The 19,267-nt window shown below is 40.1% G+C and overlaps 1 protein-coding gene across 1 annotated transcript in view; it reads right to left on the reverse strand.

Annotated features, from left to right (window-relative positions):
• ror2 (receptor tyrosine kinase like orphan receptor 2) overlaps nucleotides 1-18,984 on the reverse strand; it is an 87,603-nt gene extending 68,619 nt beyond the window's left edge. The window contains exon 1 of the mRNA NM_001015834.1: nucleotides 18,484-18,984. Within this exon, the coding sequence (NP_001015834.1) occupies nucleotides 18,484-18,574 (91 nt within the window). The 5' untranslated portion in view covers nucleotides 18,575-18,984. The remainder of the gene's footprint in view (nucleotides 1-18,483) is intronic.
• Nucleotides 18,985-19,267: the final 283 nt, after the last annotated feature.

The raw sequence follows: 19,267 nt of genomic DNA on the forward strand, positions 1-19,267 counted from the left end.
GGGATGGAAGCTTTAAACTATAAGGTTAGACTGTCAAGGTTGGGGTTGTTTTCTCTGGAAAAGAGGCGCTTGCAAGGGGACATGATTACTCTGTACAAATACATTAGAGGGGATTATAGGCAGATAGGGGGTGTTATTTTTCCCATAAAAACAATCAACGCACCAGAGGCCACCCCTTTAGATTAGAGGTAGGTGTGGGTTGTGTGTGCTGGGTTTACTTGGATGGGTTGAACTTGATGGACTCTTTTTTCAACCCTATGTAACTATGTTTTAACTACTCTTTTTTCAAAACTATGTAACTATGAATGGACATGTTTTTTATTGCAATTTTACAGCAGGAAGTGCTGCTTTGTTACAATAGAAAAAAATGTTTAATCAGTGTTGACATGCATTCACTTTGTATTTGGCCCTACCCCCAAAAAACCCTACTTACATTGTACTAAACACAATTACTTTCCATAACCTCCATGCTTTTCTGGGTAACAGCTCATTTTAAAACCTCCCTATAGAAGCCTGGAGGTTTTCAGACTGGTGAAAAGAGAGGCAGATTTGACTCATGATTTGACTCCCATTAATTAAATTATGGCACATTTTTATTTCATTATAGTTATATAGACATATTACCTGTAGCACAAGAGAGATTGGCTCTCCTTTGGGATCCATAGCCCCTAAAAATACCTTGTAAAGCAGAGGAATGGAGATTATCGCATGTAAAACACTTAACATTCAGCGATCCAGCTTAATTGCCAGAAAATATCTTCCTTTGTGATTAAGCGTGTAAAGTGAATATATACATATATGTGCAAGATGGTATAAGCAACTGAAATCAACATTCATTCTGCACTCCAGTTGCAGAGTTCAATCAATCATGGGGCAACAAACAAGCGTTTTGCCCTGGATAAAGCTGGTCATACACAGACCAATAAAAGCTGCCGACTCAGTCCTTCAGCCTGTTGGGTGAGGACTGCATCAATGCGCTGATTCAGTCCTCAGCTGACAGGATTTTCAAACCTACTCAGAAAATATAGGCCAGATATTGGTTAGACAGTCCCTCCAAAGGGACCCATATACAGGCCAATAAAATGCTGGCTTGGTCTGAAGTGGTTAAGATGGCAGTTCCAATGGGCCCATGTAAGGCCATCTTAAAGTAGAAGGAAAGCTGAAATTACTTGATACCCAGGCCAGTACTCCAGTACTAAGGGTACTTATGAAGAAGCACCATGTTGAAATCTTCTTCCTCTTCTTAGATATTCTCTTTGGCTCTAGGCCAGGTGCACATGAGCAGGAGAGTGAAAAGCCATTTTTTTATTTCTGAGTTCTGATTTTTACTCTATGGTGCATGCACACCCAGGCTAGAATTGCAGAAGCAGATCCAGAAGAAGATGGCAGTGTGGCACTTCTGCAATAGTAACCCAGGCTGGTGCACTTTTCAGCAAATAGTAGCAATGGCCTGGGGTATCAGGTAAGCAATTATAATTAATGGGGGTACACCTAACATTTTGGCACTCCCCAGTGATTATGCCTTTCCTTCTTCTTTTAGAAGGCGTGAGTCACTAAACTGTGTTCACTAGGCAAGAAAAGCAAAGGAAAACTGCTTCCCATGGACATACCTAGCTCCACATGTTGAAACAGCCAACTAAATAGACTGCCTTTTGTGGTATGCAGATAAACGCAGATGAAGCTTTTACACAATCATGATTATGTCTATAATGAGCAGGAAAAAAACCCTCAGTAATGCTTCCCCTGTTAATTGCAGAAGCAAAGTTGAATTAGCGGTCAGGTACGCAAAGAGCCAGGATAGATTTCCTAATGTATACGGAGCCTGAAATCAGATCCTGTGCACCAGATGCCGTTTTCTCTCAGCCTGGCATAAACCCTTCTATTTAAATGCATTTTAAGAAGCATTTTGTAGTCTTGGAATTGTACATACCTGTGCCTTTGGGTGCAGCTGGGTTCAATACTATGATATCGGACTCTGGCACTAACTAAACTGTATATGGGCATGAGCGTCTAATGCTGCTGTTCATTATTTTACTTCCATGATCCTCTGCTAATGACTGGAATATTTTACAGTTTAAAGTACAATTAATTCACTCCATACCATATGACATCATCCATACCTGGAACTAACCATGGCTACTGTCACTATGAGTCAAGATTGCTTCTATAATCCGTTCCCACCAGCAGTGTAGGTGCCAATGAAGGAGAAGCATACTGCATTGTGATCAGGAAAGAACTGCTTTAATAAAAAGCATGCAGCAGGGTTAAAATTATTCCAGGATACAGAAAAAAGAATGTTTTATATGAGAATTTCTAGTCAGCTCAGTAATGCAAGTAAAAATATGTTGTAGTTTATTTCTCCAAGAATTAGGTATTTGCAAAAGGTTAGGCTCTAGGCCCTTTGGAAGTGTGGGAAAGGACCAGGGTATGGAGGTTGACTATAAATGAGCTTATTCAGCACATTGCTTCCAGATTTTAGTGATGCCTTCACATATTTCAGCCTTCAGAAAGAAGATAAGGGTTTCTTAACGAAAAGCAGAGTTTATTTGCATGCATTGTTTTTGCATAGCAAGGCAAAAAAGATCTAGATAAAACCTTTGTTTGTTTGTTGTTTGAAAACACAGTTATGTGATAACTTTTTTATCTGTCCAACCAGCACCTACAAATAGGTGCTGGTTTTTTTAAGGTGGCCATACACGTGGCGATCTGACGATGTTTCGTACGACCATCGGTCGCACGAAACATTGTAAGATCCGCCACACACCATTCAGGGCTGAATCAGCAGGTAAGGAGGTAGAAACAATAGGATTTCTACCTCCTTCTGCCGATTCAGCTCTGAAGGGAGAATTTTGGTCAGGCGCCTTCTATGGCGCCCAATCAAAATTTTCAAACTGGTCCGATCGGCGAGTCGTCCGATATCAGCAGCTTCCTGCGATATCGGTCGACTCGCCGACATGCCATACACGCACCGATTATCGTACGAAACGAGGTTTCGTACGATAATATCGGTGCGTGTATGGCCACCTTTATCCTATAGACAGTTTTTATCCTATACTTCTCTAGAGAACCATAGATGGTATTCTACATAGCTTATTTAGGATAAAATGAAAAAACAGCAGCACTCCGGAAATGTTGTAGAAAAAAGTGACTTTACACAGCAACGTTTCGGGCTTAAACCAGCCCTTTATCAAGCCTCCATAGCTTATTTGTTATTTGCTATGTAAATATGTTCCCTTCTGCCCTATTCAGTTTGAATTGTTGCTCCATGGCTACACAGCAGCTCTTTTTATAACCTATATTTTGAACTATGAAGCAAACCAAATATGTTTATTGACTTACTATGAGACATTCTACAACAAAATGATCCAGTTTAATAGTCAATTTTTCTTATTTACTTCGCTTAGACCAAAAACACCTGTCCAGTCATGTTTTATTAGAGACATTTCAACTACACGATATGGACAAACATTCATAAAGCCGTCATAAATTATCCTTTCCACCCATGTGGCTCTCAGTGCTGGTCACTCATAAAAGCTCACTACAGAAAAACTCACCCACTTTCTATTTATTCCTATAGGATTTTTAGAATCTCTATATCAATGGGTGCAAGCACTTTGTTCCCAGTATGTGTTGCCAGTCCTACGCCAGAACTGCCGAGGTACAGATGAGCAATGAAAGACTACAAAAATGTTACAGGAGCTTGCATGCAGCCTGTTGCACCAAGCTTTTCTGCTTCTCCGTAGAGAAAGCTACATAACGCCAAGCATTACAAATATTTCATCAAAACACATAATCCCAATTGAAAGATCTCTTAATCAATTTAATGTTAGCACTACAAGGCATAGGTAATGTCTGTGCTAGCTGTTAACAACTCAATAGTTTGTAAAAAAATGGCAAACAAATGTGATGACTACCCTTAAATATTAAGCCACAGTTTTGATACATGCTATTGTCTAATTTATGTCTGCATTTCATTACTCTTACATGAGGCTTGGGGGGAAAACAAGTAACATCTGTTACAAGAAATTTGGGGGGAGAAAAAGAAATGTTACATGAAACTTCAGCAGAGATAAGAACAGATAATTTCTCCGTTCACTTGAACTGACATGTCAAACAGCTGCTCGCTATGCACAATAAGATGCTATACCATGCAAGGCATATGCAGTCTAAGGGTTAACATATTATATAGACACACTACAGCATGGGATAGGAATGGTTCCTTCACCATGATAATGATCTCTCATAAGCCTGTCTTTGCAGGGGACCTTACAAATGCTGACTGAATGAAAGATCTTATCTGGGAATGCTCTGCCCGCCTGTCAGACTGATTGTGCAAAACTTTGTGCTATGAGTAACCACAGATTCCTACCTATTAAATCTCCAAAGTCTTTTGTACCCACAGCATACATTCCTTAAAGCCTACAATACTGTCTTTATATTTCTGAGCTTTTCATTTATCTTTTAGAGAAGAAGCTGCTATATTACTTCAATCAGCTGCCACACCCTGTACTGATTTATTGACAATAGAAAAATACCATTGGTTTTTGACCAATAGCTAGGGGTTCTCTTCTGCAATACAACAAAGCTGATTAAAGTATGAGTGAAGACATTGGAAAGGAATGTTTGTACAATGAGCAATATCCATTTAGGTACCTCTAACAAAACAAACTGAACAGGGTTTCAAGATAAATCTTAATTATATAAATGGTGATTATCGCCCTTTATATGTATAGTGCCAACATAGTCCACAGTGCTTTACAGAGATTATACCTTGTTCACTGTACAGATCTAACATTCACACACACTGTGGTCATTTTTTTCTGGAGCCAACTAACCTGCCTGTATGCTTTTGGAATGTGGGAGCAAGCAGAGGAAACCTCACAGGCATGGGGAGTCCATACAAACTCATTGTAGACAGTACCCTGGCTGAGATCAAACAGAGCTGCAATGCATCAGCACTTAGAGAGAGAGTTTTACTTCAAGCAAAGCCTCCTGCAGGCCAGCAGTCCCCTTAGGGCTCTGGCACACGGGGGAGATTAGTCGCCCGCGATTAACTCCCTGTTCGCGGGCGACTAATCTCCCCCGTGTGCCAAAGCCCTTAGAGCACTGATCCACAAGTAGCACGTGAGCAACATGTTACACCAACCCCTTTAATATTTCTCCTCAAATTTGTTGCCCATTTTGGAATTTCTGAATTGGAGGCATAAAGACCATGTGTACTGCTAAACATACCACACTGGGCTACTAATTAAGTCCTTATTGGTCACCTACTAGAAAGGTTTTTGTGCTTGTGTTGCTCCCCATTTTTTCATTGAAATATTGCTCACAGGTAAAAAAGGTTGGGGATCCCTGACTTAGAGCTACTAAATAACCAATCACAGTCCTTATTTGGCATCCCCAAAGACCTTTTTACATGCTTGTGTTGCTCACCAACACTTGTTATGTCAGAGAAAATGGAGGTCAAACACATCTCCTTATTTGTACTATATTAGTCATTTATTCAGGCACCCCAAGCTTTAGGTCATACAAGTGACTGGTAAAAGTCAGTTTCTGATCCCTTGGGAACAGGACCAAGGTTGGATAACTATGATGTATATAAAAACTTTAATCTACCCTCTTTTTTTTTTTACAAGGATTTTCCATTGGGTACCCCTGTGATCATAGAAGCCCTGAGAAAAATACGCTCTCTACCCTATCTTAAAACTGAATTAAACTAATTGAAATTAAGGTTTAAAGTACGATACAATAAAGTTTTGCTAAATGCCTTTTGGCATGACAACACTTATCCACTGCAATATGAGAACTGCCAAAGTCAATATTTGAGCATGATAATTTTTAATAATAAAGGCTACATAAGCATGTATTTATCGAGTCTGGTTTATTTTAAAGCTCGCTATCTTGGCATTTTGACTGGACCTCTAACATAAATAAATTGGGAGTATGATTAATAAAAGCCTGTTTATCCAATGTCCAATAAAGTATAAGTAGAGAACCAGTGGGAATTACAATCCTTACATTGATAAAATACCCTCCCTATGCATGAATAAGCTTATACACACAAAACTTTATTCACTAATGCATTTCACATCTAAAAAAAAAAGGGTTTCCTCTTTTTTTTTCTTCCAACCAATGTTAACTTAATAGGAGGATTTGGCAGAAAGGACCAAAGCTGGCCACACACAGGCAGATGCTGTTAGGCAATGCAGGGAGCTGGGCCCAGAAATGGACCTGTGGCTGCAAGTCCCCATCTACAGTGATCCAGTTGTTTGGCTGACTGAAAAAAGCCCGGATCAATCGCCTTACTGAACAGCTTGACCCTATTTATGTGAGGCTACACATATAATTATACACCCAGTGGGTTGAGCACCTTGTGTATGGCTTCCACTCTACGTTCATAGCAGAGTGTTGTTGCTGACACTCTGTTGTTGACAATGTCAAACTTTTATCCCACATGTAAAAAAAAATCTTAAAATGGCCTCAGATGGAGAAATTAATACATTTTATATGCATGTGGTCTTCAAAACAGTGAACAGGAACAGGAGATCCTCTGGTATTGGGGCAGCCCAGTGTGGCTTTAAATTTGGGGTGAATATTTAATTTCTGAAGAGGCCCTGATGAAAATTGATTCAAAGCTGGCTTGAATCAAAACAACTGTACAGCTGGATTACATACTAATCAGAAAATGTTTTAAGAGGGACAACATACATCTGACAACTGCTGAGTAATGCAGCAAAGATTCTAAATGAACAAGCTTCTTGCAAAGGGAATTACCCCTACACACCAGGAACTGCAGCATTCATTTTAGATACAATAATAGATAATCAGTTTCATAATCTCTGCAAAACAGCATTTAAACCTAAATTCTAAAGCAAATGGGCTTAAATAAATTAAAATGGAGAATGAATTAAGCTGATGATGTGTGGCTATACAATGACAGGACTGAACTCATTCTTGTTGGGGGTGTTATTCCTTACTTGCAATTTGAGCAGCTTCTTTTCAGCAACCTTGAAATATGTGGGTGATTTAAGTGGAAAACAGTGTCAATTTGCACTGCACTTTATTGCTTGGTTTAAAGACAGGCTCTATTTTACAAGATAGCTGATCTCTTCTGAACATTTTCCCCTGAAATATAAGAAGTGCCTCCTCCCCTTCTACTTTTTAACCAGTGACTGACCTCATATAAACCGCATGGATAATCACTTAAGAATACCTATACTATAAGAAAAAGATGATTGATTACACAAGTAATGAATTGTATGTGTATTGTCTAAGGCCTAAGCAATGTACTGAGCCTCTCTTCTCTGCTGAAGGCTGAAGTATAAACTATTCCTAGGATATAACTACCAATAATTTTGCATATTCTCTCGATTTTAAAAAATGGAGGGCTAAATACATTGTGACAATATCCATTTCCACATACCCACCTGTAATTATTATTATTAATAGCAACATGTTGCACAGCTCTATAGCTTCACCAAATGGCTAGATAATAATTTATTCTCTATGTTCTTTATGATGCCAGTCTAAACCAATATAATTTATCATCATGATACCTATTTGTAAATACTGTAAAAATGTTATAACCATAATGTTAATTTTTACTTGGGAAAAAGCTAGGGGGATAATAAACTACCAAAAAACTGACCAAAGTTGCCAAAGCGTACTTACCCATAGCAGCCAATAAGCATTTAGCAGACTAACGCAGGTTAAATAAAAAATGCAAATCACTGATTGCTTGTTATACTTTACTGCACTGGGGCAAATTTTTCTAGCATTAGTAAATGTTGCTGGGTCTGTGCAATATATAGGACTACACCAGCACATCATCACCTTATGGTACATCCTATCATGGTGAACCTTTCCTGGAAATCAACATGTTCATGCGTGGGAGAGGGTGATAGCTTCTGACACACCCCTGGCTGCTCCTCACCTGAACGTTTTACAGTTTTGCTTGCTGTCCATAAGAACAAACTATATTAAATAGGGCCACACTAGGAAACCTACTGACTTACAGTAACAAACAAGGCAAGCACAGCTGTTAGTCTGGCAGATGCTTTTATTTGTCTCAGCTTCCGGTTATGCAGACTGCTAGCAGTCATATGTTGTACTTGCCTCTAAATCCTATATAAATACTGTTGTACTGAGTCATACTTAGCAAGGAAAGGGGTTTGATCCAAACTGGAATTTCTGTCTTTGCAAATATAATTGCTTGAGTTTATCTAATTTTGCCCTAAAGCATAGTTAACAGAGCCTTCTATAACTAAAGTGGCAGGAAACATGCAATGTGTAAAAATTGATTTGTATGGAATGGAATACAGATTTCTAAACCTGCAGTTATCATGAAACAGATCAAGGTATTAACAGATCAGTCATATAATCTGGCATATAAAAAATACAAAATAACACCAAAATCTGTAGTATCACAATTTACTGCCTGTTCCCAGCAAGCCTTGCCCACTGGCATTTTAGCAACATTTCATAAGAGATGTTGGGCCTGATTCACTAAAGTGCGATAAAAATTATCGCACGCTTTTTCACGTTAAAAAACGCAAAATAACTTGCGCGCGATTCACCATAGTATTATCGCGTGCGAAAAATCGCCATTTTCGCATGGGGTATTTCTCGCACTAGTTTTACCGTTTTGCGTTAATTTCCGCGCTGAAAAGAATACGATCGCATGATTCACTATAACTTTTGCGCGCTAAATATCGCATTCGGCTATACGAAAATTAACACCTACTACAGGCAGGCGAAAAATTATACAAAAGTACAGTAAATGATTTTTTGCAATAAAATATGGACTTACAGTGTTATTTATTCAAGTCTGTGTTTCCCCCAGAGTGACGCAGCCGCCAGTTTGCAGCGAAATGTTCATTTTTAATACAGTAATTTTCTGCAAGTATTGGCGTGTATGGCTAACATGGCGTGCGTTCATTTGCGCGACTATTTCTATTTGGCTACAAGTGATGAAATGTTTCGCCAGGCATGGATTCGCAGCAAATTTTTGGACGTGCGTTGAATTTTTTTTGCGGCGGATTTTTTCATGCGTTTCTCAAAACAATCCGCCAATGGCAAAACGCATGAAAAAATTTGCCACGCAAAAATTCACCGCACATCCAAAAATTGATACAAGTGTCAAAAAATAATAGTCACAGCAACAATTTTTTTGCCCGCACAACATTTTTGCCGTTTCGTGGATCTTTCGAAAGATTTGCTAATTTTTCACTAAAGAAACCAGAACACATTTGCTCATCACTAGTGGCTACTATTTATAAGCATCTACTATTTATATGATACCATTTATATGCTACCATTTATATGCTACCATTTATATGTGGCTAATATTTATATACACCATTGATATGCGGCGACAATTTTTATACACTATTTCTATGCTACCATTCATATGCGGTGATTATTCGCGTAATTTAGCGCATGTACCGGCAAATACCGCATTGAAATAGTCTTTCGCGAGTTAAATAACAATTGCAATATCGCGCGTAAAAAAGCGCGAGTATGCTTATAGTGAATCGTGCGAAAAATCGCCAAAATTAAGCGGCGGTAAAAATTTTAGCGCACAATAAGAATAGCGCACGTTTTATCGCCCTTTAGTGAATCAGGCCCGTTGGGTCATACCCGCCCATTTTTTTTTAAGTATGTGTGTATGAAGGCTATGAAGAAACTAAGGGTTTGTTTGTGCCAATGCCTAGAGTATTTAATTTCAAACTACTTTCTGTTATATAAAACATTTTATTTTCTTCAAGCCTACACTCATAAATTACCGTATATTCAGCCCAAAACTGCACACTTACTCATTTTTATGCTGAAATCTACCCTATATGCACAGTGATAAGCAGATACCATTGAAGACAATGGGTGTCACAGGAGGTGCTGGCGTTTTCTCCAATGGTGTTGTTTTATGCCAGCAGAGAAAACACAATGGGCCCGATTCACTAAAGTCCGAAATAAGGAGTGCTATTTATAGCATGCGTTAAAAATCTTATCACTTCTTATTTTTCACTCGATTCACTAAAAGGACACTTGTCATAATTAAGAAGCGATGTTCTTGGCGTTATTTATCTTACGATGACATATTTTAATGAAAAAAACTATGCGATAAGCGTTATTGACCTTTAGTGAATCGGTCCCTATAACGCTTATCGCATAGTTTTTTTCATTAAAATATGTCGTCGTAAGATAAATAACGCCAAGAACATCGCTTCTTAATTATGACAAGTGTCCTTTTAGTGAATCGAGTGAAAAATAAGAAGTGATAAGATTTTTAACGCATACTATAAATAGCACTCCTTATTTCGGACTTTAGTGAATCGGGCCCAATATGTTATACTGCAAAAGCATGCCCTTTTTCAGGCACCATCTATGCTGCAAGTGGCCTTGGAGTTCTTTCATGTCATTTGTCACACAAAAGAGTTAACTAAAGGCACCTAAAGTGCAATAGGCAACAAAGAATCCCTGTGATTACCCCCTGCCCTTCAGACACAGTCCCTCAGTGATTCTCTGCAAGCTCTCCAATGAAACTGTTTGCTGCTGAAATGGAGAGGTTTGTATAAACAGCCAGGGGTCAAATGCCATCCATCACTGTCCACTCACCCACTGAGCTGAAGCATGATACCAATGGGAACTTATAAAGTTGAAAGAGATGGATTTTTTTAAACACTAACTGTATCTCTATGTGGCATTGATGGGTCTTTGAAAGTCCAGGCATCTGATGTTCAGTGATATAAGCCTGATGCTGGCATGAGTAAATGTGATTTTCCCATGTACTGGACAACATGTGGTAGCATTTTTCTGCCTGACTGGTAAAAGCGTGACTCCTTTTTTTTGGTCTATGGAATACGGGTCATTGTTTTGCTTGCTCTTTTTGTTTGCTTGACTTTCTCAGACTGTAATGACACATCTACGGTCAATAGAAGTGAGAAGCAGTGACAATGTGCCTATATAGTAATGCCTTTCCACTGCTTTCTTTTCAGGTTTAACTGCCCGACTGGAAGCCTTGAGCCTGCACAACCCTCAGACATACTTAGCTTAATGACAACTTCCTCTATTGAGTAAGAAGTCTGATGGGAATAAACAAAATGAAATGTCTGGCTATTCCCAGCCTGTGGGGAGACTGCAAGCAGAAGCTGGATAAGGGCTCCCATTCTCCCACACACAAAAACCACAACGCCCCCATATTTAAACAGCAAACAGTTGTAGACAATCCTCCTGAGATACAAAACGCATGCGCCTAGTGTAAATGACTTCCCTGAGTGGATTCAATAAATTGATATGACAGCACAAACCCTTCAATAGGATTAAATAACAATGTGGCAATGCACACACTTCCCTTTTTTTCTACAATAATAATACTGAATTAGAAATCAAAAATATGATTCTGTTTTTGCCACCAAAAGACAGCTATTCCTGCAAGCTAATGTGGCTATAATAAAAGAATTAGAGTTATGTTGCTGTTAGTTGAGGCATGTAAATACATTGCTTTGTAACATATTTAGGCCCCCTGCTCTGGCTGTAAAACTGTGACTGTGAATCTATCATAAAAATGTTTTATTATCAGTTTTGCACCGTAAAACAGGATTTTCTGCTGACTTGGAGGTCTTCTCTTTATCTTATGTATATCAGTTCCCTCTTGATCAAAACCAGCAGCCTGTGGATGTCTATAGTAGAGACCTTCAGCCCCTTTCTGTAGCCTCGGGGCCAAGGTTCTTACATAGCCTGTAAAATACGCTATTATTAACAGCAAATGAGCAATGAGAATTCTGTTCATTGTTTTTGGGATGGGGAGATTGTTTGCTGGAGATGTTTTTCTCTAAACCAAATAAAAGCATAGTAAGTGAAGGGATTTCTGACTACATAAAATATAAAAATAGGGAGAATCTTGATCAGGTTTGTAAAAGTGTTTTATTTTACATGCTGCATATCTTTCAAACTACTGAGCTAAGGATTCTAGGCAGATTTACATTATAGAAAATACCTATAAAGAAATGGGAACTCAACCATTTTCCTTTTCTACCCACACCTTTCAAAGGGCCGGGAGTTTTGTAATTAGTAATCAAACCATTTCCATACAAATGACAAAGGCGATTAACACATACACCATAGGGCATTGAATATAAAACAGAATGCTAGGTTTCCTGCTGGCAACTTAATGCTGGTTAAACATGATCCATTCTCCCCTTCTGTCCCCTCACCTTTTATTCACCAACCCCCACAATTTAGCATTAATATGTTACTTACAACACAGCATAGAGATAAAGGGAACAATGCAGGGGAAGGGGGGGCAGATGATTTCAATAGAACAACACCATCCATTTTGGAACTGGCAAATGTAAATACATTTTTGCCTTTAAAAATGCAACTAAGTTTTCCCCAGCACTTTCCCCATTTGTGTAAATGTTGCAGACAGATATGAAAACCCAGTGTGACATGTAAGTGACAGAACCAATATGAGACACAAGTGTTAAGGTTTACTCACAATGCAGTCTGGCAGGACATATGCAGCGGACATATGCGCAGTAGCACACAAAACTGCTGCTGTATATATATACACACAAATAATTAGTAATGGCAACTCTGAGTGTATTAAAATGGTAATATATGAGGATGTAGACAAAAGTAGCAATTACCAATTGTACTTCATTTCTTCTTTTCGTGTTTTTAAATTCATATTTTTGTTCTGCAGATCTCTTTTGTTCTTTTGCTTTTGTTTAGTGCAGTGTAGGGCTGGTCCCCCTGAGGGAGCCTGGAGTAGTAGTAGCTGGAGTGGCAGGGGGCTCAGCCTGAAGGCCAGTTAGGGTGAGAATTAGGGCCTCCAGCAAAGCCCACTGTGAAGGAGAATTAAGATTCAGCCGAATCCATAAAATCATGTGACTTTTTGCAACATAAATGCGGAAATTAAACCACCAAAATAGTGGATTTGGTGCATCCCTAATTAGGATGAGATTTAGGGTGAATATGTATCTGCTGTCAGTAGTGTAACAATTTTGCCCCCCCAGGCTCCTGTGTGAAAAAATCTTTGGAGGGGCTCAGCACAAAGTAGTAACACTACCCGGCCCCCTTTCCTCTGCCCACACGCATCCCCTGACCCCACGGTCCATGCCCCTGTCCCCTAGCCCCCCAGCACAATCTTGGGGTCTGCTTCCTTGATACTATGGCTAACTGGCTTCATATAAAGAATAATTGAATAAAGAGGTCTTTCAACTACAAACATTTTTCTGTATGGATGACTTTAGAAATCAATGCAAAAATACTGTTGCAAGTTACTTTATTAAAGAATACAATGTTGCTGTTTAATAATGCCCATAAGAAATAATGGCACCAAATTCTCGCAGTCTGTAGCTATTAATAAGTTACAGGCACAAAGATCCCAGTATGAGCACCAAACCACCAGACAAATCTGGAACTGAATTAGTAGACAGCACTGCTTAGGGGTTAGTGCAACATGGTTATCTAATTGTATGCTAAACTTTTTTTTAAAGAAAATGACTAAAATTACTTGAGTGATGATTTGATGGTCCTTAGATGAGTCATTTCAGATGCCATAATTTATACACAATACACCTTTGATTATCTGCCCAGTGCTACATGCACTGAACTGACACATAATAAAACAAAACCATGAATATTCTGCCCTGCAAGTCAATAAGGAGTTTGAAACAAGACTATACAGTGTGTGTGGCTGCACAGTGGCACCTTGTGAACTCCAAGCTGAACATGTCCTGCTACTGAATAGAGTTATTGTATTTACAATTTTCCATTGGTTTTAGCTTTTCAAAGGAAAGCTTGTCCCAGGCCTGCCCATACCCAAGCAGTCATCCTACTAACTCCTGCAGAAAGATAAGATTGCCTAACATTGGCTCTTGCTAAACTACAACTCCTATCAACACATGTTGACTGCTGGTTGTGCCAGCATATTATATAAAATTATGAAACTGAAATTGCCCACATTGCCCGCAAAGAAAGAAAGATTTTCATTCGTGTTTTGCATCAAAATCTTTAGTAATATTAGAAAACATCACTTACTTCTTTATTAATACATATTATTACTATTATAGCCCTAAAAACACATTTGTTTCTAAGCAATGATTACCCATTCTGGGTAACTTAAAGTTGGATTTACTGATAAAAATTAGAAGGAGCTTTTTAGCTTGTATATGGCAGCCTGCCAATACTGACCAATATCCATTCTATGGGTTTCTCTTTCTGTTTTTCCCCCCAAAAATATAGAAATGCAGCCATAACATGTATGGCCTATAGTATGCTATTCATATAGGTATATTCATACCGGCTATTCCCCGGTATAGCCCCAGCCAAAAGCTGTCCAGACTAGGGCTAGGCCATTCAGTGCAGAAGCCAGTGACACAACTAAATGGATATTGGTTCCTTAAATGAGGGAAAAACTTGATCAGCTAATGACACCTGATCTGTATCAGTACTGGAGTAATATACAATTTATGGTTTACTATTAATTTTTCATTAACAAGGCAAAAAAAACTTGAGGGCACAGCTTAGTGTATGTACAAAATATTTTGCATGTTTATATTAATGACTAAAAGCTGCTATGCGCATCATAGGCCAAGTCATGCTACAGCCTCCACTTGGGCAAGAAATATGGCAGCTAAGCAAGTACACACAGTACACAGCAGGCCCAGACTGTGAGATGCCATTAAAAGAGAAGAAGTGAGTTGGAGCAAATTTCCAATATACATTAATTCAAGGGTTCTAAAGTTATTTGTAATTGTAACAACAACAGATAGCAGTGTTTATCTTTATGTTTCTCTGTATCTTTCTGCACTTTTGAACCAATGTGACAAAATTCAGCTCTCCTCCAACAACGGCTTTAGTATTCAAAGGCCTTCTCTACTTCCTCATTGGTACAGTAGTCGGATGGTTTTGCTATAATTTTTCAGTAGTCAGAATCACTAGGGCAAAGAATATCCTAATATATAATGGTAATACAAGCCATATGAAGCCACTCTGCATTACTCAATGAAACAATCCATTTCTAACTGCTCTAATTTCATCCAGCAATCCTTATTGGTAAATTTGCTGTGTGTTGTAATAAGAATTGTTACTTAGATTGTAAGCTCTATGGGGTGGAAACCTTGTTTCTCCTGTGTTTAGAGATGCATATACTGGTAATGAAATCTGCCAGTCAGGCTTAAGAACTGGATCAAATGGATTCTAACCAAACATATCATAACATACTACTAGTTCGGCATCTACTTGAATTTTTACTTGTTTATACATGGTATGAGTTATCTTTCTAATCCAATGTGTCAAAAATGTTTCTATTGGAATTAACAAGACTTCTGACAAAAACAAAGGTTATACAAAAGTTATTAAAATGGGCAAATATGCTTTCATGCTTCAGCTATATAGTGTCTCAATTAGAAGAAAGAAAGAATTATATTAGATTTAAAAGAAATGATTATGTGCCTGGGGTGCAAACATCTGTTTCTCCTAGATAACACTAGTCTGGGTACCAGAGCATTGTGGGAAATTGTATTTGGGAGCAATAAAGTCTTCTCCAGCCTAGGCAAGACTGAATGGCTGTCTGGGGTCATAAGGCCATATGATTTGAATCACGTGGAGCACGAAAGGGAGGTTATACTGCACAGATACCCAAATCTTGGAATTCACCAGACATCCGGTTTCTAATTAACTCAATCACTTCTGTGCCCTTTGCAAACAGACAATAAAGAGAGCACTATTGTGGTGGGAGGAAACATTACTATCTGCAGCCACTGAGAGAAAAGAAAAACAAATGTGACAAAAATCTCTTTGGGAGAAGTACAAAAGAAATCAACATTGTATTCTGTGGTTTTAGCCAAGCTGCAAAAGCACATATGCTTAGATGGTTATATGTCATTTTTACTTAGCCTTTTGGTTAAAATAAAGGGTTCCCATTGCAATAGCAGGAGGATCAGACAATGCACTGCTCTATCACAATATATCTTGGGACTGTTTTTGTCCCTCTTGGTGTTTGCCAAGTAGAGTTTCTAGCAGCACCCTACACACTTCTGTATATTGGGGGATGCTGGGAGTGGTAATTCAAACCAGCTGAATCCTGGGCAGTCCTAAATAACTGAGTAGGCATTTATAGGTGCAGTCAAAGGAAATATAAATTATAACACCTAAGAAGAACCCTATTAAGCAACAAAGCAGAGCAAAAATGGAAAAACTCCCTGCATAAAACACTGTTGTTCTCCCTCATCTCTCCCCAGTACTTCTCCCCCTCTGCCGTTAGAAGGAGGAATTAAACTGGGACATAAAACAGCCTGAGCATTCTACCAATGCACAGTGAACTCCTGCACAATGTGATGGCCCTTCAGAAAGGCCAATAAAAGTAATGCACTCACTAAGTCCTATGCTGGGGCCCCTTTCAGATAACAATAAGGAGGCTGTGCTTTGAAGGAAATGGCAGGCCCTTGAATTTACAAGCCAAGAAGCAGCAGAAGCCCCTTCTTAAAAGGTAAAAAGTGGTTCTGCACAACCGTTTCAAAAGGGGTCACCATAAATCAACAGGGAATAAAGAAAAACTGTCCACATTGCCCAGATCAAATGTCCCACATGACACAGAGGGAGTAGATAGGCTTCCCCTCCCCCCTCCAGGTAATGCAACAAATGGCAGCAAAAAGGCTAGAGCCCTGGAGCTGAACAACAGGAAGCACACAATCTAAGCATCTGTCACCTCCCAGGGAGAGTTAAATGGATTAGGGTCCAACCAGGAGGAGAATGGCCTTTCAAAACCTGCATACTATTAACAAGTCTGTCCAATATGCAACCTCACTGCTTTGCCCACTAAGAACCCCCATTGTTTTGAGTGGGATTTTAATGTTCAGTCAAGTGGGGGAGGCAGAACTAAATTAACAGACAAACAAAATGCATGTGATAGAATGATCTGATATTTGCAGGGTGATGGCAGCTGTATGGTTAATGTAAAGTATGGGATTAGGACACAAGGACATGGATAGAGATAAAGCCACGTTTAGAGAGGCCAGCAATCAGGCCATCCATGCACTGAGACCTCACAGTTGCCTTCAATAGCTGAGCAGATAGAGGGCCCTGTTGGTGATAAGATTATCCTAGTTCTATTGTCCTAAGCACTTCCCAGTCGAGTTATCTGTTACTCAAGGGGCTTATCTGTGTCATTCTACTTACTGCCCTACTGACCCCTTCTGTAATCGATGACCCCCCCCCCACCAAAAGCCTGACGCAAGGCCATTAGGATGTAGCACAACTGTCATCCCTGTATAATAACTAGACTTACTAGAATATATAAAAAAAAAAACGAAATAGGTAAACTTCCTAATGCTGGGCCTTTTGCAAAAGCGCAACCACCAGCCACAAACGAGCGCTACTCACCCAATAAGCACCAGCAATAAAAAGCACAGAGAGTTTCAACAATCAGTATAACATACAGCACTGCATTTGTGCTGCTAACAAGTAGTGGGGCCCAGTACCTCATGGTCTTTTTACCCCTATACAACTTTATAGTATCTTCCCTCAGGTCCTACAAGAGCAAAGCCAGAGCTCCGCGTAACTGAGCGCCACCTATCGGCAGGTCTGGCTCAGCACAGGGCGCAGCGGCACCAAACCATCAGATCTCCCCATCATTTTCACTGAACTAAGCTGCCGAGGGGATATCATCCAGCCACAAAGCTGCCTTTCCCCCGAATATTACAGTGTTTTACCTTTGGTTTTTTTTTTTTTTTTTGCTGCAATACTCCACTTATCTGAAAGATCAACCACTTGTGAGCCTGATACATGGTGCAATCCAGCCATTAACACCCCCCCAAGTCTCATAATTAGGCTTACTTACGTAATTATCAAACTACTACTCTCCAAATCGTAACATTAACACTTGTACCGAACCAGTGCATTCTGATATGTTAGTTGCTACCTATGCAACCAACTCATTATAACAAACAGGGATATTCCATTACCAACTACTCACCCAAATCCACAGGCACCCATCTCTTATTTCCCAAGTGCAAGCAACAACTAAGTGACCATGAAACACAGGCTGATCCCCCTACCAACCCAAGCCAATCTACAGACTGATCCCAGTAATACACCTTAATGCAGAGGCTGATCCCCTACTAACCCATGCTAATGTAATAGCTGAGCCCACAACCAACCCAGACACAATGCACCTACGGAACCCTTTCATTCTAGCCCAGTGCACTCGCTGATCCTATCCATGGTTACAAGAGACACAAGGTATATCTTAATGATCAAACTGAAATAACATTACTGCATGTACAAACTCTGCTCCCACTTACCAGCCATGATATGATCGCGCTAGCCCTATAACCTTATACTTAATATACTGATCATCCCAAACTCATGTGGGAAACCCAGTACAGTAGGAAGATGCCATGTGGCAGCAAGTAACGCGCTGGCAGCTCCAGGTGCCCGGGGCACAGGCTACACATAGTAGTAACTTAGCTTTCTCCTTACCTGAAGCTTGCAGAGCCAGCAGTATGGCAGCCACGATAAACCCGAGCGGGGCACATCCAATCCCCCCATTCTGGCTCCTGGTCCTGGACATCCCCAGAGATTGCTTCCAAGAATTGGTAATGGCACTAAGTATCCCAAGTTCCCAGAGAGCGGTGGGAGTCAGGCGAGGTAAGGGGGGCAACACTAGCCAAGCACAGAGCCTGGCAGCCCCTGACCCACCCGCCTGCTGCTTCTCCTCCTGTACAAAGAGCTCTTTGTCGCACTGCTCCTGCCCGATCTGTACCTTTCCACTTGAGCGTTATAGCTGCAGCCTGTCAGACTCCAAATTCAGGGCAATTCGCTGCTCTTTGCCTTTCTGCTAATGATGCCTTCTCTCAGAACAGGGCTTAGGTGGGCAGTATAGCCATCCTTCCTCCCAAGCGCTAGGTATGTGATGGGCAGGAAAAAAAACTCAGCTGCAAGGGAAAAAAAGTTTACTGCAGCCCCTTCTTAGTGTGGCAGTCCTGCCCCCTTGTGTGTCCCAAACAGTGAGAGGGGAGGTGGGAGTGGGCAGGTCTCCTCCCTGCTCTCCTGCCATCAGCTGCGTCACCGGGGAACCTCAGGGAAGGGCTCGGGGTTCAACCTGAGAGGGCGCCATCTGCTGGCCAGTTAGGGGCCGGGGTGGAAAAGCAGAGGGGATGCCGGCTCGGTGATCGGTACAACTACCTCAAACATCTTGTGTTTTCTAATGTATGGCTTGAAAGGAAAAAGGGGAGTTATTGCCAGCTGGAGCTTGTGTCGTCTG

The sequence above is a fragment of the Xenopus tropicalis genome, chromosome 1, assembly GCF_000004195.4.
Source record: "Xenopus tropicalis strain Nigerian chromosome 1, UCB_Xtro_10.0, whole genome shotgun sequence".
NCBI lineage: Eukaryota > Metazoa > Chordata > Amphibia > Anura > Pipidae > Xenopus > Xenopus tropicalis.